At 35.1% G+C, this 26,388-nt stretch overlaps 1 protein-coding gene across 1 annotated transcript in view; it reads left to right on the top strand.

Annotated features, from left to right (window-relative positions):
• l(2)34Fc (reeler domain-containing lethal (2) 34Fc) overlaps positions 1-25,896 on the top strand; it is a 31,642-nt gene extending 5,746 nt beyond the window's left edge. Inside the window, exons 3-4 of the mRNA XM_089631325.1 lie at positions 20,228-20,328; positions 25,522-25,896. Of these exons, the coding sequence (XP_089487451.1) occupies positions 20,228-20,328; positions 25,522-25,591 (171 nt within the window). The 3' untranslated portion in view covers positions 25,592-25,896. The remainder of the gene's footprint in view (positions 1-20,227; positions 20,329-25,521) is intronic.
• The last annotated feature ends 492 nt before the right edge of the window (positions 25,897-26,388 follow it).

Below are 26,388 nucleotides of genomic sequence, written 5' to 3'. Positions count from 1 at the left end.
TTTCTATATTATGAATCCAAGATTATTAAGAACAAGATTAAGAACTATTTTTATAATATTTGGGAAATAATTAAAAAAAATTACTTTCCCTCTATTTGAATTTCCTTTTGTTTTCGGTAATGAATGAATGAATGATGTGGAAACTAACCCACTTCATGACATCATATACTCGTTATTGATGACAATGCACTCTATCAACAATCATGCACACACACGCGCGGCATATACTCATTTCTCTGAAATTGGATGGCATTACATCAAAAATAAATTTCAGTGTTTCGTTTTATCGGAACGTTCAAACTGGGTGATGGTGCAACTATGTTAAAAATACGACTCCTACGATTCTCTAAGTAGATATGTATTATAGAAAAAAAAAATTTAACGGGTTGAATTTTTGTTACTGACAATCATTTCAATCTACGAATACTTCTCAGATTACTTCTTTTCAGATTGATTGATTGATAGCTACGGATAATCGACTAGTAGCTATGTAAATCGGAATTTCGCAATGCCTAGACAAATAGACTATGGCAACCTCGCTATGTGCGACATTCCTCGATCAAATTCGAGCGGGCTAAATCGGCCGCTTCAGCATTGGTAAGCCGACAAATATGACATTTACGTGAGTAATTGCGCTCTTCCATCTCACCGAAATATACGTGAATTGCATAATTTTGTCAATACGGACTGCTATATTCATCGAGCGATGAGGGAAGTTGACGTAATTAATTGATAATCTATCTAAAAAGACAAATAGTCTGATAAGGTATTATAAGATGAGTATCAAAGCCAGGAAAGTGTTTCCAGCCTTTGTTTGTCATAATTTCATGAATAGCGAATTGAGTACATCCAAATTAATAATATTAAAAATTGGTATCTTAATGAAAAAATCAACTCGTAAATTATCCCGCCTAAAACATTTTAAATTTCGAAAGTTCTCGATCTCCCGATGACAGTAGAGAGCACAGATGTACCACTCACGTAGATTGTAATGAGAAAATTAAGAACATTCCTCTATTAACATCAAAGACAAAACGTGTAATATTACTAATATCTAAGCTTTCGACCTATATACGGATTATGTTCCAAGCCGCGCTAAGCTCGAAATTCCAACCAAGCCTAGCTTTAAATCAACCGATATACCGGGCCTATACATATTATATTGGCAATCGAATTTCTATGAATATAAATCGGATTGCAGTGTTAGTTAGAGTTGCATGTGAATGCAAAACCAACATGACCTAGAGAAACTAATTATGAAAGTGAACAACAAGAACTTATTCGTTGAATAAGTTATTCGTTCTATGGCTCCCTTACAAATTGCAAAGACTCACATGGGAAAATGTTATACATTTTATTTTAACTAGCTAATGTACCACATTATTTATTACCAACGATTTGTTATATCGTGGCTGGTTATTCAACCTCGCAATTCTTACATATAAATTATTTCCTCTAACGCCTAACTGTCTTGCAGTTTGCATAAACGTTTAATTAACCACTATAATTTAATTACGGATCTGTCACAAGTCATAAGGCAAGGGGAAAATACTCAGAAATAATACAAAAATATGTATTTTGCAATTGATTTCACTGCTAGTTGTGACCAATAATTATTGTCAGTAGAAGTAGAATCGATTAACATTCTGTATATTTAACGTGTTTTTTCTACATTTTTTTACCTAGGCATATTATGGAGGTTAGAGACGTTGCACACACTAGGGTGGAGTGACGTTGTATGGGACTTTTTTTTTTAAGATGCCAGTACTGTAATAGCAAAAAAAAGTTGCCTTTATATAACACCTCTTTCGTCTTAAAAAATCAACTCGATCGAAACATTCCTTTATTCAACAACCAGCACATTTATATTTAGAAAAAAATTGTATGAAAAAAGTCGCTGAAAACTCTGCCAAGCATTATAAACAAGCGATATTCATAGCAAAAATACAATTTTATCAGTGGTTTTATAGCTAATAAGGTGCATAACACATGTGAAAATAAATATAAAATTACCATAGTTTCAAGGCGGGGTCTATTTTTGGTTTTTTGAAGAGGATTATTGATTTTTTATTGTTTTTTTCGTGTTTTTGAGAAACATGTTTTTTTATTAAATAAAATACTTTAACAAAGAGAATTTTTTTAAACATTATTGAAGTTTTATAATATTTATCGTGTTTGAAATGAGATTTGGTGTGAAATTCGGGCATTATATGCCTAGATTTTATTGTCGCCCGAATGAATCCATCTCTTGCTTCAGGCCCAACTGTAGACAACGATGCCTCGGTAACTAATTTGATGCACCTCTCGACTGCTTGAGTGTGGCAGGGAAATCTGGGAAATTCAATACTGTCCTTTTCTTCACCGAAATTATTTATCATTTTGACTAGGTCGTCATTACTGATTTCGGATAGTATTGGTGGCGGTGTAACTTCGCATTCCTGCCAGTTGATAATATCGTAATATTTACTTGCTGAAAAGTTTATTGTTGGAATAATAAAGTCTGTAACAACAGATGGACTCAGACATCTATCTCGCGCCTTTAATATTCGTCTCAAACCCAATTCTCTTACAATAAGGTTGTCATCCATTATCATGGATATTAGCAGATTTTCCGGGTGGCAAAAATAGGCGTTTCTTTGAATTACTGGATAAATTATAGCTCGTAGATCGGTGCTCAAATATCGGGTGAGTTTTATTATAGTAAAAACATGTAATGCCCCATCTTTACACGACGGGTGCCTCTTTATCTCAAACCATGTCGGAGCATATGCTTTAACAACATATTCAGCAAGAATTTTTAGGTTCACTGAAGGGTTAGTTGTTCCTATATATAATCGAAGTATTGAGTTTGCTGTCGTCAACCAGCGTGAGTGACAAATACTACCTGGATGACGGTTTGCTAAATTTGGTGGGCAGTAACCTGTTGTAACTGCAAAACATATTTCACACAAGTATTTTTGGTCCGTGCTCAAATTTTTCAACTCCTCTGCGTTGAGTTTGTGCAACTCAAAGTGTATTGGTGAATAATTTATAACGGTGTTTTTAGAGCTGCTTGAAAGAAGTTTTCCAATAGGTCCTGAAAACCCTTTAGGTCCTGTTGTAGCACCATCTAAGTGTTGAAACAAGTGGCGAAGGGGAAGTTCGTTTGCATGCAGCTGACAGATAAACCATTGTAACGAATGACCTAATTCCAATTCCATGAATCTAATAGTTCCATTTTTTGCCTGTATTGACAGCAGTCCCATCACATCCAATCGCTGATAAATCATTCAAATTAAAACCGTTCATTTTTAAATGGTGTAACATGCTCTTTGCGATGTTTTTGCTAGTTCCTGATGATGGTGTAACATGTCCAACATATTGAGACCCCGGCTCAGATAAAATGGAATAATGTTCTTCTGAAATCGTTCTCCGATGATATCTATCCCCTATTTTTTCCTGAGACAGTGTTTTATCCTTCCTTCCATCGAAATATAGACCTCGAATTTTTGTTGACTCCGACGACATCTGCCATGTTTTTATTAAAGAAGTGCGACACGTTTGTCTAGCTCGTTTGAGTTTGCTCCTATCAATCACCATTTTAGAGTCGTCTTCGGTTACTATGCCAAAATCTTGTAATGTAGCACTTGCAACAGCTAATGCCGACCTGTCTGACAAACCATACTGATCGCAGATTCTGGCCAAAGTGGGGAGTTTTAACATCATACGGGAATTTTCTGGAGGTTGCGAAGAATGTGAAGAAAATGATTGGTTTTCATCAAAAAAGGGTTGACGTGGTTTTGTAGCTGATGCTGTAGATGAGCTGACCTTCGAAGCAAGTTCAGATAAACAAGCTTGCATCCTCATTTTCCGATGTAATTTTTTTGTTGTGTCGGTGTCTATTGCTCCCAGCATCATTTTTCTCGAGAATCTTTGGTCTTGAAGGAATGCTTGTTCTTTGGTGGGTACCTTGCGCGTCTTTTCGCAGGAACACATATTCAGATTGTTACATTTGCATGAAACAATATCGAAAAGTTTATTCATTTTGATTTTATAAGAATTTAACTTAACATAATAATTCACACTTTTTTTTTGCCAATTTTTAAGTTTTAAGTATTCGTTATAATGATCTTGGATCAGTTTCATCACTCGATTGTGTGAAACAATGGGAATAGAAGCGCGCTTCCAAATTCCTTCAACAATTATTGCAGATTTTATTTTATTTAACACTTTTTATTTCAAATACTGACGGTTTTTTTGTAGAGTTAAGATTACGCTATATCGTAAGAACAAATAATGTTTAATCACTTCTGAGACAGTAGGTAACACTTGAGAGTTCATTTCAGTTGGTGCCCCGAATATTGGACATAAAATTTTGCTTCTCGTGTAATTTGCATTCATTTTCACAACAATTATATGTGTTAAAATTTAATCGGACAAGGATTCTAACACGTCTACGGTCAGCGGTAGCCGAAACGAAACTAGATGCAAGTCGCATCTAGTTTCTGCGACGAAACAATAGGAGCGAAATTATCCCCCCCACCTCCACAGCGCTCACAAACTCACTAGTTTAACAGCAATTTATGCAGTGTCTTTTTTTTATAAAACATGTAATGTTAAATAAGGTAAATGCAATTGAAATTAATGGATATTATTTTATATTTTTGAGACTGTACTCAGATTTTGGGAAAAAAAGGCTAAATTTACGTTTTTTACGTTACGAAATCGCTAGGTTGTTGAATGAAGACATAAGTTTAGATTTTTTTAAGTATTTTTACGAGAATATGAATGACATGAAGCATCTTTTGGCAGCTATTACAATACCGAGATTTGATTTTTGCAATGTCGCTCCATCCTATTGCACACGCACACCCTACCTAGAAGTTTCAATATACAGGGTGGGTCAGCACGTACTCGAAGGATTCCAACCAGCGATTCCAGAGCATATTTTGAGTTAAAAACTTTTATTTATTTTTTTATTTATAAAAGATATATATTTCTCCATACACGTCGCCACTGTGTAATTGGGTGCAGCCTAGCAGGTCACGTGATACGCACTCCGTCTCGCTCCAGCAGCACGCTAACAGCGTTATTCGTCGCAAGGCGTAGCAGTTTGATCAGTGGCGGAATGTTTCTCAGACAGATGTGGGTTTGAGGAGGCAATTTGGGAGGTGGTTTGGGTACCGCCGCCCCGGGAACCATTTACTGGATAACCAACATCATTCACATAGGTCATTTCAAGTGGTTCGCGACGTTTGGCGACTTAGCAGGGGTGCACGGGTTTATGGGGTGAGGTTTGTCTAGGTCTTGGCGGCGGATTTGTTTGCCCACCTACCTCGTGGCGGGTCGAATGGGGAGAGACTGGGTGAGGGAGACCTTTTTTACCTATCCAGCCGGACTCCTCGACCCATCGCCTTGCACCCCAGTGGGAGGTGTGGATTCATACGTCCGTCACTCCTGGACACATTAATCCCCAGATTCCTACCCACCCCCCATACCTTTTTCCTTGCCAGAACTTTCTCTCCTTCCTTTCCCTAAAAAGTCACACCAAAGATGACCGTCAATTAGGATCGATAGATACATATATACATAATTGGGTAGCGGTAATATATTTAAAACCTATTTTGAAGCTCATTAGTTTTTATTCTAAAGAATTGACATTTATTTGAAACTGTTTTTTAAATCAATGTGCAACAGAATTATATGACTCCAGTTTCGATCGGCAGTGCTTTATTTCCCATTACATAAGTCGTGGTTATATAATTTAAACTTGATACAAGCGCGCAAGAGGCCCGCTTATGGCAATGGAACGATAAACATGTTTAACATGTTCTCTTAAGCTATATTATAATATGAATTGTGTTAATATATGTCTGTGTGCAAAAGTTAAATAAGCAATGTAAATTAATTTAAAAAAAACATTTAACCTTTAGAACACCAGAACCTTTTTGAGGGAAATCAAAAATGGAATAAAAAATTAACTCTAAAGTGTTTCAAGTGCAAGCGATTATGTTAAAAAAAATTACGCATTTTCTCATGGCACACGGGTTTAAATCGCATATCAAAAAATTCCAGCTAGGGCGAAATTCAAATGCCAGCAACCACCCAGCAACGCATAAACAGTTTCTCGGCGGGAAAAAATTCTTGTCACTTGTGCACGAACGGTTTAGATAAGCACTTCTATTAGTTTTCATACCTACGTGTTATTTTTGTTTAGTAAACGACCTCGTTTCTAGTTTTGAAGATTATGAACTTTGATTTAACATTATCCTTTCGTACTACCTTCTTGGCCACACTCAAAATCAACCACAGTCTACTAAGAAACCCCGAAACTTTCCATATTCCTTTCCAAAGTGCCAACGTAACCTTCTCACAAACTAACTCTTGTGCGAATGTGTCGACTATAATATAACTTGCAAAGGGTAATGGAAAGATTCCGCACATATTTAACGATGGCCCCCAGAACTTTTGTGAATTTCTCTTATTTTAACTTGACACATGACCTAAACTTTATTGTATATTGTTTTTGTTGTTTTACATACTTACTTTCTGTATTTTTACATATTATGGATGGTTTGTATTTTATATTCTTTGCATTTTTTAATGTTAAACGTCTCTTCATCTGTTGTGCGCGTAAAAAAATAATAATCGTATTAGGTTCTCAGAGATTATAGTATTTCGGTCTTCCATATTCTCCAAACGCTTTCCTTTTATGCTAATTGATGATTTAATGACACATTTAATCTTTTGATTGTGAATGAAAACTGGTTCGGTTGTAATCGTAGACTGCATGTCATAACAGTTGTTGTCATTCTCGTCAGTAGTGGGCTTACCTAATATGAAAATAAATATTATTCGCCTTTCTTATAAACGCGATGTAAATATTACGCGTCGCGTAGGTTCAGAACAATGGAAAACTTGACTTAAAACCTTGGCTATTTTTTTAATGATAAACTTATGTTTATAAGACAAGGTTTTATGCAAAGCACAAAGGATAACAAATTATTAGAAGCAATAATTAGTCGCCTGAAATATCAATACAAATTGAAAATAACATATTGGATTATTTGGCGTGTTGGAAATAAACCGACGTAGCTCAGTGGTCCAGACCACCTGACCGGACATTAGAAGGTGTGGGTTCAATTCCCGTCGGAGGCATTTTTTTTTACTGAATGAGATCCCGTAATGAGTAAGATTAAGAAAGGGGCCCTTAGATGGTTTGGGCATGTAGAGCGAATGAGCGAAGATAGGAGTGGAAGGAGGATATATGATGCAAATGCGAATGGTAGCAGAAGTCGGGGACGCCCGAGGACGACATGGCACGATCAAGTGAATCAGATACTCGAGTCGGGCCATGTCAAGAGTCAGAATAATAGAAGAGTATGTATGAGACGATGTATGAATGTGAATGAGGCCAGAAGTGTGTGCCAAGACCGAGTTGTTTGGCGGCCCGTCCTCTCTGCCTACCCCTGCGGGGAAACGACGTAGTGGTTAGTTAGTTAGCTTTAGTATGTTCGGTTAAAACGATCTTAAACCAGGCTCAAGGCCGGCTTTACAACCGACGTTGAACCGGCGTGTAATAATCTAATTTAAATATATAAGCATCCGAATAATTTGAATTATCTAAATATGTCGATGTTCTCACAAATGCCCCGCTCCATGCATACCACAAAAAAGTGTCATGGTTAAAATACTTTTTTTTTTTAAACATTATATGTACAGGGTGTCCGGAAACTAGTAGTACAAGCAGGAAAATGGTGAATCGACTTCACATTGAAACCAAAAACTTTTTTTTTTCAATCTGAATATTTCAGAAGTTTAAATCACACGATCGACTTCAAATGTGATGTAAATTCACCAGTACCACTAGTTTTCCGGAGACCATTATGTATATATGCGTATAATACAATATAGGTGTAGGCTTTTACGTATTTACATTAAGCCAGGATAATTTCTAGTTTTTTTTAATTGAATGATTTACAATTATTATATTATTTATTGACATCGATTCTCGATCAGCTGTTGCACAACCTAATTTAACACATTTTTAACACCAGGTCTAGACTTGATAAGTGTCATCATTAAGTGCGGAAAATAATAACGGAACATTCGGAAAGTGTCGTGCATTCAGTATTAGTTATTCCTTCGTGAAATGTGGAATCTGATTCAATGAACTCAATTTTGCTTCAATTGTATCATTTTCAAAATTTGAATTGCTTCTGTAAATAATAATTCAGACAAGCGATAAAGTTGGTAGGTATAGTTACACACTTATAAGATAATATTTTAACGTAAAATTATTTTAATAATGGTCTTTGTCGAAATTGGAATTACAATATCCCGTGATTTTACATGAGAATGTAGTAGTAATAATAATTTATATGTAAATCTACCAACGCTTAATAAATACACGACAGAATTAAAAAGCTTATTTCGCACAAGTGTAATTGGAATAAAAAAATACCTCATATTAATCTTAATGGTTGGGGATTAAAATAACGTTTGGGTTAAGATATTTTGGCTTTGACCACGGTCATTCCCACCGAGCCCCTTTTGGCAACGAGTTCACATATAATAATATAGGTAGATACCAGGTACCAGGTACCTAATCATGGATTTTCGAGCATGAATTGCTGTCGTCATTAATTGGGATTCTGTAAGTAAGATTCTGAAGTAAGATGAACGAAATCACGAATGAGAGTCATGATAGCCAGATGTATGTAAGTAGATCATCGTCATCTCATGACCCGCTATATCAGTCAGTCCGAATCCTCGTTATGTGCGACTTCCTCATGCCCATTTAAGCGAGCTTAAGCCTTGGTAAGCCGCAGAACAGTTCCCTCTTTAGACACTGAGGTGCGAGCAGTAACAAATGTCAAATATGACATTTACGTAAGTAATTACTCCAATCTCACCGAAATATACGTAAATTGTATAATTTTATCAGTATGGACATTACATTCATCGAGCGATGGAGGATTTGATGTTTTTAATCGATAATCAATCTCGAAAAATAGTCTGACAAGGTATTATAAAAGGTATTTTTCCATGAATAGTGCATTGACTACAGAAAAAAAATACTATTTGAAAATAGTATTCTTGCATAAACCACCATAATTGAAATGAAGAACTTTATAATAAAAACAACTCGTAAATTAGCCCGCCCAAAACATTTAACATTTTGAAATCTCTTGATGACGTAGGAGCATAGATATGCCACTCACGCAGCATAGAAAATCAAGTACTTTCCTCTAGTAAAATCATAGACAATATTGTAATATTGCTGATATCTAGGCTTTCGACCTATATACAGATTATTCCTGACCGCGCTAAGCTCCACATTCCAACCAAGCCGAGCTTTAAATCAGCCGATATACCGGGCCTAGTAGGTAGGTACCCCCCTACAGTAGCTGGACACACAAAACTTGAATAACGAAAACTGCATATCTTTAAAGACTCCTTTGTGAACGATGCCTAGCCATGTACCAAGTTTCAGTGTAACTTACCTTTCACTTTTGTAAAGTGTTCAAACAATTCAGTTGTACGTATACATTGTAATCATGGGATGCAATTCTACAAACCAAGGTCTATGACCAAGATACGAATTTACAACGAATTGTTTCGAGAATAGGTATTGATTGTATAAGCATGAAACATGAACTGTTTTCCGTCTATAATTATTATAATTGATTCGTTGCATCTAACGACCTGCCTGCAGTTTATTTGAGTTCAAACACCTTTAACGGCATCAAAAACATGCTGGAATTTGTTTGAAGTTTGAAGGTTAGTACCATCCTAACTAATATTATCTTCTACGTATAAATAAAAATGTAAATGTTCGTTTGTTAAAAATACTATAAAGTTCTTCACTGATTGCTTTGAAATTTTTACACAACTTGCATTCGAATACGCGTTTGTTTTTATATACCTATATTATATGGATGTCACTTGTGACAGGTAAATACATCCTTTTTTTGAAAAACAGCGCCATCTGTGTACAAAAAACAACACGCGCTATAATTAACCGAATGGGGTTCAGCTAGTTTATAATATAATGCGAAAATGTGCATATTTTTTTCCCTTTTTTCACTACGCAACGGAGCGACTTATTCTAATATCTTTGGCAGCAACTGATCGACGTGGTTTTTGCATAGGGGTAGTTGGAGGACTCGGAATGGACATTTCATCCCCGTGGGAAAATTCTATGCACAGTAATTTCACCTTAATGCTTAAAAGCTAGTCGATATATATAGTACCAATGCAGTATATTATAGGATATTAAGAGACGTACCTGATTATTCCTGATAATATTTGGAATTAAAAATATGATATAATATTATTTTTTTAATGGTTTATAAGACAAGGTTTTTTATACATAGCACAAAGGATAACCATTTATTATTATAAGCAATAATTAGTCGCCTGAAATATCCATACAAATAGAAAATAACTCCCGAGAAAAAATAAATGCCGCCGACGGGAATTGAGCCCGTACCTTCTGATGTCCGGTCAGGTGCTCTGGACTGAAATATACAAAATAAAGTTGGTTGTTTACAAGTGAAAAAATAAACTGAGCCGTAATTGTTGATTGAATTACTAGTACATATTGAATTATTTGCGTGTTGGAAATCCATCATGACTCTGTTTAATACCTACTGTTTTTTCAATGATTTGTTAATGAAAAATAAAGAAAATTAGGTCACCGACGACCAAAATGTCATCCACATTTTTTACTCCAATTAACCTCGGGAAACACTGATTATAGTAAATCAGGTACTTCTGTATCGGTATTCAAGAGAGATCGCCATGAGCGATAGTTTTGAAAATACGCAATAAAGCTGTTGTGAGAAAGACGAATATTAAATAATAACATCGCATCAAAAGTCAGTCAAAACCTGATTATTGAACTGTTGCGCGATCCTTTAATCGTGATTGAGTGAAAAATTTATTCAAAAATAAAAATGAATGTTTCATAATAACGTCAATATATTTTTAAATTGTTGATTTATTATAATACTAGCTGACTTTTACAGATACACACCATCGCGAATTATTCTGTTATTGCCTTTTCAAGATGTACGATTCCGTAGAACATTTATTTATGTATCTCATAAGATTTAGCCAGCGTTAGCAATGAAAACGCCCGAAAATATTTTCATACGACTTGATTATGAAACATCGAATTTTCTCCATTTTGTCTAAGCATAAAATGCATGTCTTATATATAAACATTCCAGAAGAAATTCTCAAAATCCGTTGCGTAGTTTAGAAGAACTAAACGCACAGACAGAAGCGGAGAGCGACTTCATTTTATACTATTTAGAAATTAGAGATTAGTAGATGATGACACAGCTTTTTGTTGATTTATTATAATATAAGTAGATGATGGCACAACTTTTTGTTGATTTATTATAATATTAGTAGATGATGGCACAAATTTTTGTTGATTTATTATAATGTTAGTAGATGATTGCACAACTTTATGTTGATTTATTATAATATTAGTAGATGATGGCTCAACTTTTTGTTGATTTATTATAATATTAGTAGATGATGGCACAACTTTTTGTTGATTTATTATAATATTGGTAGATGATGGCACAACTTTTTGTTGATTTATTATAAAATTTGTAGATGATGGCACAACTTTTTCTGTTCCCCGCCACGCGTTGCTGTACTGTCTGTGCAGATAGAGATACAATAGCGCGTGTTGCTTTTACGTCCAACAGATGAAAAAAAACCTGTCACAGGTGATATCTATATAATATAAAGATAGTACATAAAAACACACGCGTATACACACGTTTTATTATTGTTTGTTTCAGTCGACCACAATAATTACAGTAGTTACCCCGTCTAATTATTGTTGATTATCTGATACTTCGGCGATATCACGGGTTGATTTTATGCATAATAAAGTTAATTTTCGTTTTTAATTACCAAGGAAATGTGCTTTTATAGGAAAGATTTTTACCAAACTACCATTTCCGACAAACATGTTTTATTTACTTTAACCAACCGCCAACATAACCAAGTTATCAAAAATGTCGGTTCAAAGAAGCGTCGGAATCGGACAGAAACAGTTTGTGTCATTACGGATAGAACTCCATCAGACTTCTAACCTTACAGCGGCCATTCAAGAGCTCATACGGAATAAAACCTACTGATATAAAATATGGCTAATTTATCAAAAATCTCTTCAACATATTCGCAATCCTATTAAAAACTGGACTGCAGGCCCTAAGTAAATGAATTGATAGGTTTCATGTTTAACTTTTAGTATAAAAGGAATGTACTAACGCGACGTGAGAACACGTATTCATAAAAATCATTATATTTTCGCATTTCGTCATTATATATTAACGCAGGTGCATGAACAAGTGTTCCGATATATTCGTAAAGTATTAACATTTTATAAGGATACGGCATGCTGTCCCGTTTTAAACAGGATTTTAATAAATCAGCAATACTTATTTGTCTCCGTGCAGTTGGGAATTTATGCCTCGTTCGCATTTGTTTGTGACCTTGTTTCTTTATGCAATGTCCATGTTTTCCGTTCTCTATCCAACAATCTCCTTTCTCTCTCTTTTAAAAATGATCTTCAATCGACAAGTTCTCATCCTCAAACTACCGGATTTCTTCAGAAGTAGAATAAAAAATTAGCAGAATGAAGTTTAGTGAGTTGTAAACAATTCAAAAGAAACCACACCCTTGTACTTTCATGATGTCGATTACTTTTTTATGTAAGAAAAACATCAATAAAAAATAATGAATCAACTAAATATTAATCTATCATAATGACAAGGAACTAGGTTATATCTAGTTATTTTTTTATGTGCACGACCATACACGAGTTTCCATGGGACCATAAAAACTTTTAGGGTGATAATGCTCATTGAATATTTTGTTGCCATGTAATCATAAATGTTTGATTATTTTTTTAATAACTGGTTCTTCTGGAGTAGAAGCCCAACATTGAGAGAATTCTGCGAAGTCCTTGAATTAAATTAACCACGACATTGTTGGTATATTTTTTACGCCTTAATAATTATATGTTTCGTTTCTGGCAATGGCAAACGGTTATAATATTATAACCGTTTAATTAAAAATCAGTCAGGTCTGTCTTGTTCGGTTCAAGTACGAATTTATTGTACCTAATACAAAAATTACTGTAGATTTCTTTAAAAAACTGTTTAAAAAAACAAACTAAATTACAGGTAAGTATAATACATAACAACCCAAGGCTATTGTTTCTTTTGTTGGACGTTTTTACAAGAAGTAGACAAAAAATGCAGGATCAAAAAAATATTGACGGACAAGGTTTTCTTTGTAAAATAAACAAATAATTACAGTTGGAAACATTGTAATGGTGACATTGTGACATTTTCATTCTCAAGGTTTTTAATAACTAACCATCCCGCCGTTTCCCCTCAGGGGGAGGCAGAGAGGACGGAACGCCAAACAACTCGGTGTTGGCACACACTCCTTGCCTCATTCACATTCATACATCGTCTATAAATACTCTTCTATTATTCTAACTCTTGATATGGCCCGACTCAAGTATCTGATTCACTTTATTTTTTTTATTTTTTATTACAAGATAATACATTACAAAATGATAACAAAGTAATAATGTATTATTCCCAGTGAGTTTATAAAACTCATTTCGGGAAAGACAACATTAGAAAGGACAAGACAAATAAATAAAATACATTAAAATAAATAAACGCAGATGTTATTATGGAGTTCCAGAGAGAGATTGTGTTAGTCATTAATGAAAATGCTAAGGAAATAGCTTTTACCAATGTTTTTTTGTTCGTTGCCGGAAGTTTTAAATTACTAGGTAATGCGTTATATTGTTTATGTGCAATGTATTGTAAGGAGTTAATTCCAAATTTGGTCGTGTAAGTAGATGACGATAAATGTATTTGATTTTGTGCTGGTGTATGTCAGAATTAAAGACTGGTTTAGTGTTGGTGTGTGAGGAGTGTTGAATTATTTGTAGAGTGGCAGTTGTGATGTTACTTGATCGTGCCATGTCATCCTCGGGCGTCCCCGACTTCTGCTACCATTCAATTACTAAATTTAATAATTATCTTTTAAAAATCTATCGTATTCTAATCTATCTTAGTTAATAACTAAGTTAACTGATGTATATAGGTACTTCACATTGTTTATTAATCTTTAATGGGTTAAAAAATTCGGTGAAGTAAAAATATCTTTTCCTGGAAAATTATATTCAATTAGGAACTGGACTTGTAATGTAAAGCTGCCAACCAAAAACGCCCCTGCAAAGTAGCTGGATTATTTAAACTTTGAAGTTTTTTTTCGGAAGGGTGGTTATTAAGTAATTGTGCTAATTACTTTATAATCAGCTACCTGCCATAAATTAATTTTTCACGAAATTTTTGGTAAAATTAGAAAAAAAAATTACTTCAAAAACATCTTCTGTAAATTAACTGAAATCAGAGAGATACTTAAGTAGGGTTCGTCGAAAGATTTTTTTTTGTTTTTTTTTTATATATATTTATATGTATAGGTAGCAGTAGAAACACACAATAAGCCAAAAATAACGAAAACCTAGTAAGAATCTGTATATTCCGATCTAACCACTGAGTACAGTTGAAGCCATTTCAAGCATCGCAACCCAATTTCTACCGATTTACAATAAGTTTCTCGTTAACTCTTTAAGATGTTAAGTTTTATAAAAATAGTTATTTTAGAAGATACTATCTATACATTTGTTATGCCGAAACGTTAATTATAAATGAAAGAAGAAAATCGCAAAGTAAGCTCCGAAAATGATTTAAATCACGTTTTGTTATTTTATTTAATATGTTATAGGCATGAAAAAATGTACAGTAACTAAAGTGCAACTAAAGCATTTGTGGAGAGATGCTTTATTTCAAACGAGTCGTCTTTTATTTAATAATTTTACCATTTTCACTCAAGGCGATGCACTACGTAGTAAAGCAAAATCATGTGTTTTTGGTTTGAAAATTTGGTCGCCTAGAAATGTTTCAGATGCTTTAATTAAATACTGCAAGCAGAATACATCCTGGTCTTTAAAATAATGGAGTTTTTTTTAGATAAGTCTTTTTATAAGCCCAGAAAAAAATAGTGTATAAGGCCTATAAAAACTGCTTTAAAGTTCAAAATCTCCTACTTACGAACCCATTTTCGGTTATTTTTCATTTTATAATGTGGCAAATTAAGTTATTTATAAAGTCATCGAAAAAAAATTAAATATTTGTGCCTGAAATTCCACAAAATAAAATAAAAGGCACTTTTTGGCCATGTTTTTTTCTTGCATAAATCAAAACAGGTGGATGGTGTTAAGCGGGAATTTAAGCCTTATCGCCGTCTACGTAAGGTGTGTTATTGATAGCGGCTCGATTTAAAATATAACACGACGTAGTGTATTGCCTTAATTATTATCGTTTTTTAATAGTAGCGTGCTCCTTCTAACATTCGTATTTACTTATCTCCCTTTCAAACCATATTTGAACGTTTACTACGGGTTCTTAAGGTTAAACGCAACGCTCGTTGTATTCTATGTGTTCACAGATGGCGTTAATTAAATAATTTTGTTTAAATACGCTTTTGCAAGGTATTGCTTTACAGTATTAAGACAAATTATTTGTTTGCGCCCTCATATACGCAATATGAATATGAATAAATAGTTTTGTCCATATAAAAACTCAATTCTATCGAGAAAGGCATACAAATACAATATTGGATTGAATCATCGGTAAAATATTGTATTTGTGTGCCTTTCTCGAAAGAATTAAGTCTTTAAACGAACAAAACTATTGATTCATATTCATATTGCGTATATATACGGGCGCAAACAAATGATTTGTTTTAATATTGTAAAGCAATACCTTGCAAAAGCGTATTTAAACAAAAATTAATTAATTAACGCCATCTGTGAACACGTAGAATACAACGAGCGTTGCGTTTAACCTTAAGTTTTCACTCTGCAACGAAGCCAAATGAGTTATTATTTATTCATTGCAAAAGCAATTGTTCAGTAGGTTATGTAAAAAATCTGTTTAGCACACTTTTATTTGAAATTATCGCAATGGAGGTCAAGATCACCATACACGAGAATTAACGAAATCCAACCTTCCTCAGATGTTAGGTAAAATAAAACTAGTTTTATTTGGACAGTCCTTCATCCCAAAGCAGCCGTGAACACTAGAAGGTCGTCAGGGTCTATTGCCTCTAAATATTAAAGGTATCATTATTTATTGATTGTCAAATAAGTTTCAATATGAGTAACCCAAATCAAGGTTTGTCCATTCGTGTCGCTTGGCAAAGTGTATTAAATGCGCGACCAGTTTCCGAGTGTTTTTACTGAATTTATTTGATATGAATGAATTAAAGCTTTTTATAATCAATATTCCCACCAATGACTAAAGAATATGATTCAGACAACATTACATTATTATATAATAATTCATTGAGCTACTTTTTTTTTTTTTTTTGTATTAGGCAATTCACCCTAAAAAGAGTGCTATGTGCCGTTAAAGATAGGGGAGATGGTTATAATTTTATGGGAAATCTATACGGGAATAGGAAATCTCAAATATTGAAGTCATTCAAGTCTATGAACTTGTATAGAACTGAGAAAATGCGAGAATTGTTAAGAGAAAGTAAATAAGGAATACTAAGGGGAGATTGGTGGGTGATTTTTATAAGTAAACGATAAATGCCTTTGAAAGATGAATGATTTTTACAATTAAAGAAAACATGATCAAGAGTCTCATTTTCCAGGCCGCACTGGCAGAGTGGACTATCTAGGACCCGGATTTTAAATAAATGGGATGCAATGGAGCAATGACCAATTCTCATTCTCGAGATACAGGAAATAAATCTTTTGGATTTTTTCTTGCCGTGGAACCAAGGTTTACTTGGTATATGATTTTGTATTCCAGCATAAAAAGCACCAGTTCGGGTTTTCGTATCAGACCAATTTTCTTCCCAGGAGCGAATCATATTGGATTTAAGAATTGGGATGACGTCAGAGATAGGAATTCTAAAATCTAAAGGATTAGAGCCAGAAATTGTTCCAAGTTTAGCTAGAGAATATACTTCATATTACTGTAATCAAATATGAAATGAAAATTTAGTATATAAATTGTTGTATCTCCGATGTTTTCTCTCAAACTCTCCGATTCAATAAAACTCCGGCTTCAACACAAAACTTGGACTTTTATTGTGATAAATTAACAGTGATTCTGATATATTAATTGTCCTTGAGGTTCTCACTTTATTTATTCTCCTACTATTCTCCGACAGCTAACGCCATATATGGGTAACCTAATAGACTAAACTAGTGCCATCAATGGGTGACTTCATATACTAAAAATGAGGACATTATATGTTTGAAATCTAGGGAGATCCCTATGAGAATATACATATATTTATTTTTTCAATTTCCAACTTATTATAATAAGATGGCAGTAAATATTAAGATTAAGGACGGATCGTTTCACAGAATTTGATTTTTAAGTTCTGTGAAGGTTCTATTCAAGTTCTGCTATTATTTCAGTTTTGTTAGACAACTGACCAATAATGAGTACCTACTAAGTATTTTCTGGTTAAAAATGTTTCCTTGATTTTATTCAAACAATCATATTTATTTTTTCATAATTTGTATAGGCAGGTAGGTAGGTACTACACGGAGAACACTTGATATGAAATACTATATTATTAGTTTTATTATTAAAAACGGGACTGCAGGTCTTTATCGAATGAATTGACAGAGTTGAATGTTTTATGAGGACGGCGGAACACATATTCATACAAATATTGATATTGACATACTGATATTGTCTCATTCTGTCATGAATTATTTATTAAAAGAATAACACGTGTTCTCGGTATATTCTGAATAGCTTATATTTTATCAGGAAGTTGGCATGATATCACTTTTTAACAGGATCATTTTTCTCAGTGTAGTTGCGACTGGTGAATTTTCTCGCCATTTTCGCGATTTTCCGAAACAAGCAAATGTTTTTCGAATATGTTCTATTCGAAAACATGTTCTTTTTTTAAATTTTAGTACAAAAATTTTTTTGGTGGGTAATAGACGATGGACCGCTCCACAACACCTTTCTTCCTTCACATTCATACATCGTCTCAAACATACACTTCTGTTGTACTGGCAAGTTTTAGATTCAATTATTGATCGTGCCGTGTCTTTGAGCTCATTCCATTTACTTGAACATCATACCAATATTGTTGGCTTTTCATAGTTCCTCTTGTAAGTACTTACTTATTTCAATAATTAACATATTGATCAATTAAACCAATAGCTACGAAGTATGGTGACATATCTACAGAACACTAAGGTATGGATGGAGAATTATATATTTTGCTTTTCATGGTTCCTCCTGTAAGTACTTACTTACTTCAATAATTAACATATTGATCAATTGAATCAATAGCCACGAGGCATGGTTACATATCTACAGAACACTAAGGTATGGATGAAGAATTATATTCAAAAGTAATCGTAACTCAAAGTGGGCCTGTGGGTATACATTAATTAGCGCAGAGGCCAAAAGTTTAACGTAATTATTATTTGCAAAACATGCTGCGACCGGTTATTTAAAAGACGTGAATATTACACCACTGAAATACTTACTTAATTATTCGTAACGCGCTTATTATATGTAAATTTACGAATCTCCTTGAAATAAGAATTTTAAGTGTACTTACACTAAATTAAAATTAAAAATTTAAATTAACCCCACCCTGAGGAAAATAATTTGATCTTAGCCTATGTCATCTTTTGGGATGCTGTGTGGAGGGTCTTTTTCAAAGAAAGGAAGGATAGGAAGTTCTGGGAAGGTAAAATGAATGAGGGTTGGGTAGGAATCATGGAATCAGGGGAGATCAAGGGGTTTTCCAAATCAGCCTCTCCCGATCAGACACGCCACGTGGGCATGTAACATCCTAAATACACCTCAAACGATGAACCCAGGCACCCCTACTAAAACACCAAACGTAGCGAACCACTTGGGATGACCTATGGCAGACCCCTTGATGACCCAGTCCAAAACACAGGGTCCAGCGTCGCTTATTTGTGTGCATGGTTTCTTCACTTACGTTGTTATGATTCCAATGTTATTTTAGGGTATCGTCCTAATTAGACTGGTAGCTAAAGATATGCGTTAACCCTGATGCCGGGATGAAATGCCAATCGCCCGCGGTATACGGGCTGACACTATTTTCGTAATAACTTACTAGTGTCATGTTAAATATTTTTTTGTTACGTCTTACTAGATAATGTATTTATATATTTATAAAAAAATATAAATCTTTCCTATGCAGTTTCCCTAGAGGTGTATAATATCTTCAGAGAAATGTTTTTTTCTCTCTCTAATGTTAAAAAAAATATTATGTAATTAAAACGTACGAAAATATTTTTGAGTTTGGTTTATTTTATTTTACTGCTAAATAAGCGTTTTTCACAATTAAAATAATTCATAATATGAAGCTTTTCTGTAAACAAATAAAGAATAAAATGGAATTAAAATGAAGACATTGAATTTTACGACGCTTTTTTCCACAGATAAAATCCCGGGAAGTACTAATACTTATTCATCGTCTAGAAAAATCAAATTCGGTGCTTACCGTTAAGTTTATAGTATTTCAAACCGTTTTATATAAGTACTGCATAGACATATGAATTCCTATGTCTGTGAAGTACTGTTATTATTAATATGATATATAAATAGCCTACGTCCGTAGGGATTGCTTAAAAAATATTTGTATATTATCGTTAGGAATTCGTCTGAATTAATTATAATGTGAGCACGAGCGAATCCCAGTTATTAGTCTTATGTCGCTTTGAGGAATGTGTTATTTTCTTTGCTTTTCTATTTATTACACCGTAATATCGTAACATAACTAGTTCAGACATAAAATAATTTGTGATATGCGATGTATTGGTAGGTACTAACTGTGAACTGTGATGGTATAAGAGAAATACAAGAAGTTAACTACTAAACAATATGTTCAACGTTTTTAAATTCATGAACTTTGAAGTCATAGTCTCAATAATACTTCCAGTATAATTAGTAATGTTGCCAGTTTTGCGGAAAATAATTAGCTACCAATTGAATTGATAATGAAGATAATGAAATTTCAAAACAACGAAGAAGTACCTTACAAATACCTACTTATACAATTTAAAAATATGATTTTAATAACCTATTTTACTGTTTCTTTCCAGAACTCTGTCACCCACAAGAAGCACGAACAGAAAGACGACAAGAGGTCCTTCAAAGTGACCTGGGTGGCCCCCAAGGATCTCAAGAACGACATTGAATTCAGGTGAGATTACCACGCTTCGGGAAGTTCGATTTCTTCGGGAAGTTCGATTCTAATTAGGGCCTAACATAACTTGGAACTTGTAATGACTCTGATCGATTCTGAAAATAAATGTTAGGTTTGAAACATAGAATAAAGAAAAACACAAGAAATACATGTGGGTGCGTTTCGTGATTAAAAAAGGGCGTGCTATACGGGCTAGAACCAAAAGGTACTTATTACTAAGTCAGTGGCGACATTGGTTTTCATTTAAATCTACATGGAATGCATTTTTTTCAAGTCATCTTCTTTATTCTATGGTTTGAAAGGATAGATAATAGAGAAAAGCAAGGGAGTGGAACCATTATAGTATAAAATAGGGCGCAAAAAACTGTCGCCGACATCGTCACCCATATCGCATCTATGCGCACGGCGTCCCGCCTTTGTTTCTACCTACACTCCAAACACATAACTTTCATCAGCTCCACCACTTTGATGAGCTTTGAAAGCATGCCGGCGACAGTGGGCACGCTTCCATGCCTTATCTCTGATAGTTTTAATTATCTATGGTTTGAAACGAAGTCATCCAGTTTTCATGCTTAGCTGTTGTTTGTTTGATAGATTTACAATCTTATCTAAGCAGGCTGCTAAAAATGAACGTAAAACATTTTTTTTGTGTGAATAACGCAAAAACGTCCCAATTACTTGGAGCCTATTGGGACTATGGTATCCTCATATGGTGAATTTGTGCGGCCAAACGGAGTGGGGAGGGAAATAAGATATGGAAAAGGAAGGTTGCGATCTTCCTGGCCATTCAGATCTAGTCAATATATATTTTTTAAATAAACTAACAAATTCTAATTTGTTTGCACATTATCGGCAATATTTACAGTAGCGACACCTAATTTATCTCAATAAGAAGTCAATTCAAAAGGAAAATTGTGTTTGAAAGCGATTAGGTAGGTACTATTGGTAAAGACACAAAGGTTTTCGTTTCAATAGGTACTTGAATGTCGGTATTTTAAATTGCAGACATTGAAATGTAGACGGAGAAAACTTACTGACATGAAATATTGAAAATTTATTAAAAATCTGGTCAAATTATTCGTTTTCCAGTTAAAAACAGGACTAGAGGCCTATAACGAATGATTTGACAAATTTCATAACAAACCATCAGTAAAGCAGGAATATTTAGGAATGCAAGAGAATCATTAATAGGTCAAAATTCGAACACGACCTGCAGATCAGCAAAAAGCTGGCTGCCTGTCCGCATGGCAGCAGAGCATTCTGGTCGCTTGCGGGCTCAATAGGTCGAAATTTTTGCAAACCCAGTTTGCCACCTCTTACCAGACCTGACGGCTCACTAGCAAACACCGCCACCGAAAAGGCTAACTTATTAGGGAAAATGTTTGCGGAAAACTCGACCCTCGACGACGGGGGTGCTGTTCCGCCGTCGGTTCCTCACTGCGGCTTCTATATGAAAAAGCTGAGGATCCGGCATCGGGATGTACTCCACGTCATACGGGGTCTCGATGTTAACAAAGCTAGTGGACCTGATGGAATACCTGCCCTGGTATTGCAGAGGTGTGCTGCGGAAATAGTTCCAGTTTTGACAAAGCTCTTCAAAATGTCCCTGAAGTGTGGCACTGTGCCCTCTGGTTGGAAAAAAGCGGTAATTCACCCTATTCCCAAGAAAGGTGACCGCTCCAACCCGGCCAACTACCGCCCCATAGCGATCACATCAGTTCTGTCCAAAGTGATGGAACGTGTGATCAACGACAAACTGCTCACATACCTCGAGAAGAACAAAATTATCAACGACCGTCAATACGGATTCCGGCGGAACCGCTCGTGCGGTGATCTTCTCGCGTATGTGACGCATGTTTGGGGGCGGTGCCTGGAACGTCACGGTGAGACCCAAACGGTCGCACTAGACATATCCAAGGCCTTTGACCGGGCCTGGCACCGAGGACTTGTCAACAAATTGCATTCTTACGGACTTCCCGCATCCCTGTGTACGTGGATTGCTGACTTTTTAAGGGATAGGTCGATTCAGGCGGTTGCTGACGGTTTCACCTCTTCCTCGCACTCCATAAATGCTGGCGTCCCACAGGGATCGGTTCTGTCTCCGACTTTGTTTTTGTTGCACATCAATGACCTTTTGACATGTGCACCGATTCATTGTTACGCGGATGACAGTACAGTTCATGATAGCTTTTTGTTTGATAAGCCCCCAAAGGGCACACAAACTCCAACGGCTCGGAGGGCTTTGAAGCAGAGAATGGACGGTTATCTCGAGAGTATTTCCTCCTGGGGTAAAAATAATCTCGTCGAATTTAATGTTTCAAAGACCCAATCCTGTCTGATTACGTCTAAAAGGGATCCAAATGATAATCTAGTCTCCTTCAACGGAAGCAATCTTCCGAACAGGCCTTCCATTGATATGCTTGGTGTAACTATAAGTGACCAGCTCAGGTACGGGGGCTCCATCGAAGCCAGAGTAAAGATGGCCTCTCAGAAGCTGGGCGTACTGTACAGGGCCCGCAGATACTTTAATAGTACACAACTGCTCACCCTGTACAAATCGCAAGTGCGCCCTACTGTCGAATTTGGCAGCCATCTCTGGTCTGGAGCCCCAAAATACCTGAAAAAAACCCTTGACTCTGTGCAGAAACGGGCGGTCCGTTTGATAGATTCCCCAATCTTAACAAACGGACTGCAATCTTTAGAGCACAGGCGTCAGGTAGGTATGCTGTCCTTGTTCTATCGGTATTACAATGGAAGATGCTCTGAGGAACTAGCGTCATTGATCCCTTCGGCACCGGTGCGTAGTCAGGATACACGCCAAACGCGCGCCCAACATTTGTACACAGTTGACACTTGTCACATGAGAACGGGTCGCTTCTACGATTCGTTCTTAAGTTCAACAGCTCGGCTGTGGAACGAACTGCCGGCCTCTGTGTTTCCTCCCTCCTAAAACATGGGACTCTTCAAGACCCATGTTCACTCCTTCCTCTCCACAAAAAGACCCTCCACACAGCATCAAAAGATGACATAGGCCCTGAGGGAAATTATTTTCTTCAGGGCCTCCTGTGTGGAGTAAATATATAAAAAAAAAAAAAAAAAAAAAAAAAAAAATTTATGCGGAATTCGTAAGTCGGAACACGTGTTCTTCAAAATAATAATATTTTCGCATCTCGTCCATTATATTTATTCTGACAAGACCACCTGCGTTGAACACGTGTTCAGATATATTCTGATTGGGTAATATTATACTAGGAAAAGGTCACGCAGTCACATTAAATTTAACTCTAACTCTTGATAAAAAAAATCGGTACTCTTTTTTTTTCGTGTATACGGTACACCCATGTTTGTATATCGATACGTGTATATCGGTGACCGGATAAATCATCACATCTTTAAAAAGTCACGGAAAGTTATGAAACAAAAACTTTATTAAATGGGTTAAGTAGGTTAGGTTAAAAAAAAAAATTTCATCGTTTCTAATGACTTTATATCACTTTTTAAAAGTGTGTTGAATTGTCACTGTGTTGAGTTATCATGGAATCGTGTATATCATCGACATGATCATGTATACCCATTTAGCTTTAAAATTAAAAGTTATTATTGCTAATCTGGGATTTAGGATCACAGGGGCCTATTTACAAAAACATAGTTTTGAAATTTACGCAAATAATTATTGGAATGCTCATTTGCCCAACGGATATGCCCAACTGTATCTCTTAAACAGTTTTATGTACGAGATAGACCGCCGTGAAGCTAATAAATATTATTATGTCATTACCGAAACCAAGCTTAACTCAAAAGATGAGTTTTTGAAGATAGGCCCCTGTACTACTCAACCCCCGAACTGATCCGGGTTGCGGTGTCGTGCAAAATGTCATAGTTAATAATAATATTTGGCTCATTTATATAGCGCCGTTTTCTTGAGAAATCACTTCAAGTTACTGATTACAACGAGAAACCGGGATCCTTGGAAACATTATAGCTATTTCCTTATTTTCAATTTCCATGAAATAATGACGACCTTCTTAGTTAGCATTTCAATATTTATTGTATATAATATAATAAAAATTAATAAAACTTTATTACTTTTGTGAGGTCAACAAAAATACGATTGATAAACAAATCATGGTATTAGAATTAGAAACCATATTGATGTAAAAATCATTAATTTGTTGGTTTTATCCATAGACATATGAATATTAGTAGACCTGCCCTAAGTGATTAAAAGCGTATTATTCCCCACTCCCCATACCGGTTCCATTGGAGCCGGCTGGGCTCGCGTATGGCTTCCCGTGAATCTTCTTGTCGTGACGTCATCATTCTTGTTCGAACTAGCGTCGAGCTATGGTCGAGGCATTTTATGAAATAACACGGCAAAATAGTGGCTTGTGATATGAAAACTTGTAAAAATAGATGTGAAAAAGAGAATAAACCCAATTGTCGTATTACATTCCATATGTAAGCATCATTTTAAGCTTATTCACGTCGTATAATATGAATCAGTTGTAGAAACATATACTATCACATCGAGCCAACATTGGTCGAATGTAGCGATTCTCAAGTGTGCGCATCGTTGAATTTTTTTTTGCCGAATTTAGACTTCGCAAATTTGTTCATAACGTAGCGAGTAATTTGCGCTCCCATGTAAAAATGTCTATTCATTCAAAAGCAGATTTTACTTTTAAGAACTAAATGGTGATATTATAATGCGAGATGCCTATATACTGTCAGATTGATTTATTGACGAATCACAGTCAGCTTTACCCCCTTCGTTCTTCAACAGTTGATTTTACCCCTCACCTTTAATTTCTAGTCTATATATTCATATGTCTGTGGTTTTATCTAGTTTTTTTTTACTTAAGTAGATAGGTACTACATAATTATTCAATTTTAAGAAGAACTCGGTATGTAACACGTCTTGTAAGATACACTTAAAAAAGACTTGCAAAAGTAAATCTTATCACACATTTACAAAATAGAATAAAATTATTTTCTAAAATATTATATGCAGTGCCTACTTAATCGTTTGTCTGAATTTGAAAAGATTATTTTTAATTTGATCATTTCCTTAACACAATCATCATCGATTTCAATTTTGTAAAGCTCACTCGTGTACAAATGTAGTACATACTCCAAAGGAAAATGCATAATCGGTATGATTGTATAATTTATGAAATTTACTATTTTCAGGGCCACCATCGCTCTCAATGGCGGAACTTTCTGGGTTGCAGTTCCCTCCGAGAAGGTGAAGATTCACTAAACTATAGCATAAGTACTAAAATGGCGACCAGGGCCAAAAAGTGGCTTATCAAAAATTAATGATTAAAAGTCCAAATTTTATTTATGGGAAAACCATAATATCTCTACTTATTCCGAAATTATTCATTCCAAAAGAATTTGGTTTTATTTTACTAAATAAGCCGCTCTAAAGTTGCCAAAATAAGATAATATCAGTTATAAGTTTATTTTTAACACCTATTGTAATATTTATAATGACCATTTTTCTTAATTGAAAATAATTGTACACAAACGCCACATTATAATAATTTTTATATATATAAATATGTATAGGACAATAAATATTTTCTTTTATTTATCCCGAAAACCAAATGTGTAGTGAAATGTTTTTTTTTATATTTATTTGATTATATTATTGTGTAAACACCAAAGATATTAGAAGAACGAGATGTGCTTTGCGCAGTTCGTACTGAGTGGAATTGTTTTGCCGAGTGTCGCCGGTTTTGTTCACCAATACTACTGCACACCTTCGCTTGCGCTAAGGTATCCGCACTAATACATAGAACAGATTTCTGTGCGTACACGTCCCGATACCGTTCAAAGTACCCTAATTAGGTAGTACTCCGGGTACGGTCCGGCGGCCAACATAGCATATCTCGTTCTTCTAATATCTTTGGTAAACACCTACTTACTGAAGCCTTAGACACATTACACTATAAGTTCAAAGCATTTTGTGTAACTCTATATTGCTCGCCATACAATCCCATACAGACCTGTCACACCTAAAAATATGATGTGTTGTAAGTGTGGGCGTGGCGA

The sequence above is a fragment of the Hesperophylax consimilis genome, chromosome 4 (genome assembly GCF_061612785.1).
Source record: "Hesperophylax consimilis isolate HC1 chromosome 4, BYU_Hcon_1.0, whole genome shotgun sequence".
NCBI classification, from domain to species: domain Eukaryota; kingdom Metazoa; phylum Arthropoda; class Insecta; order Trichoptera; family Limnephilidae; genus Hesperophylax; species Hesperophylax consimilis.
This window is presented reverse-complemented; position numbering and strand designations above follow the sequence as displayed.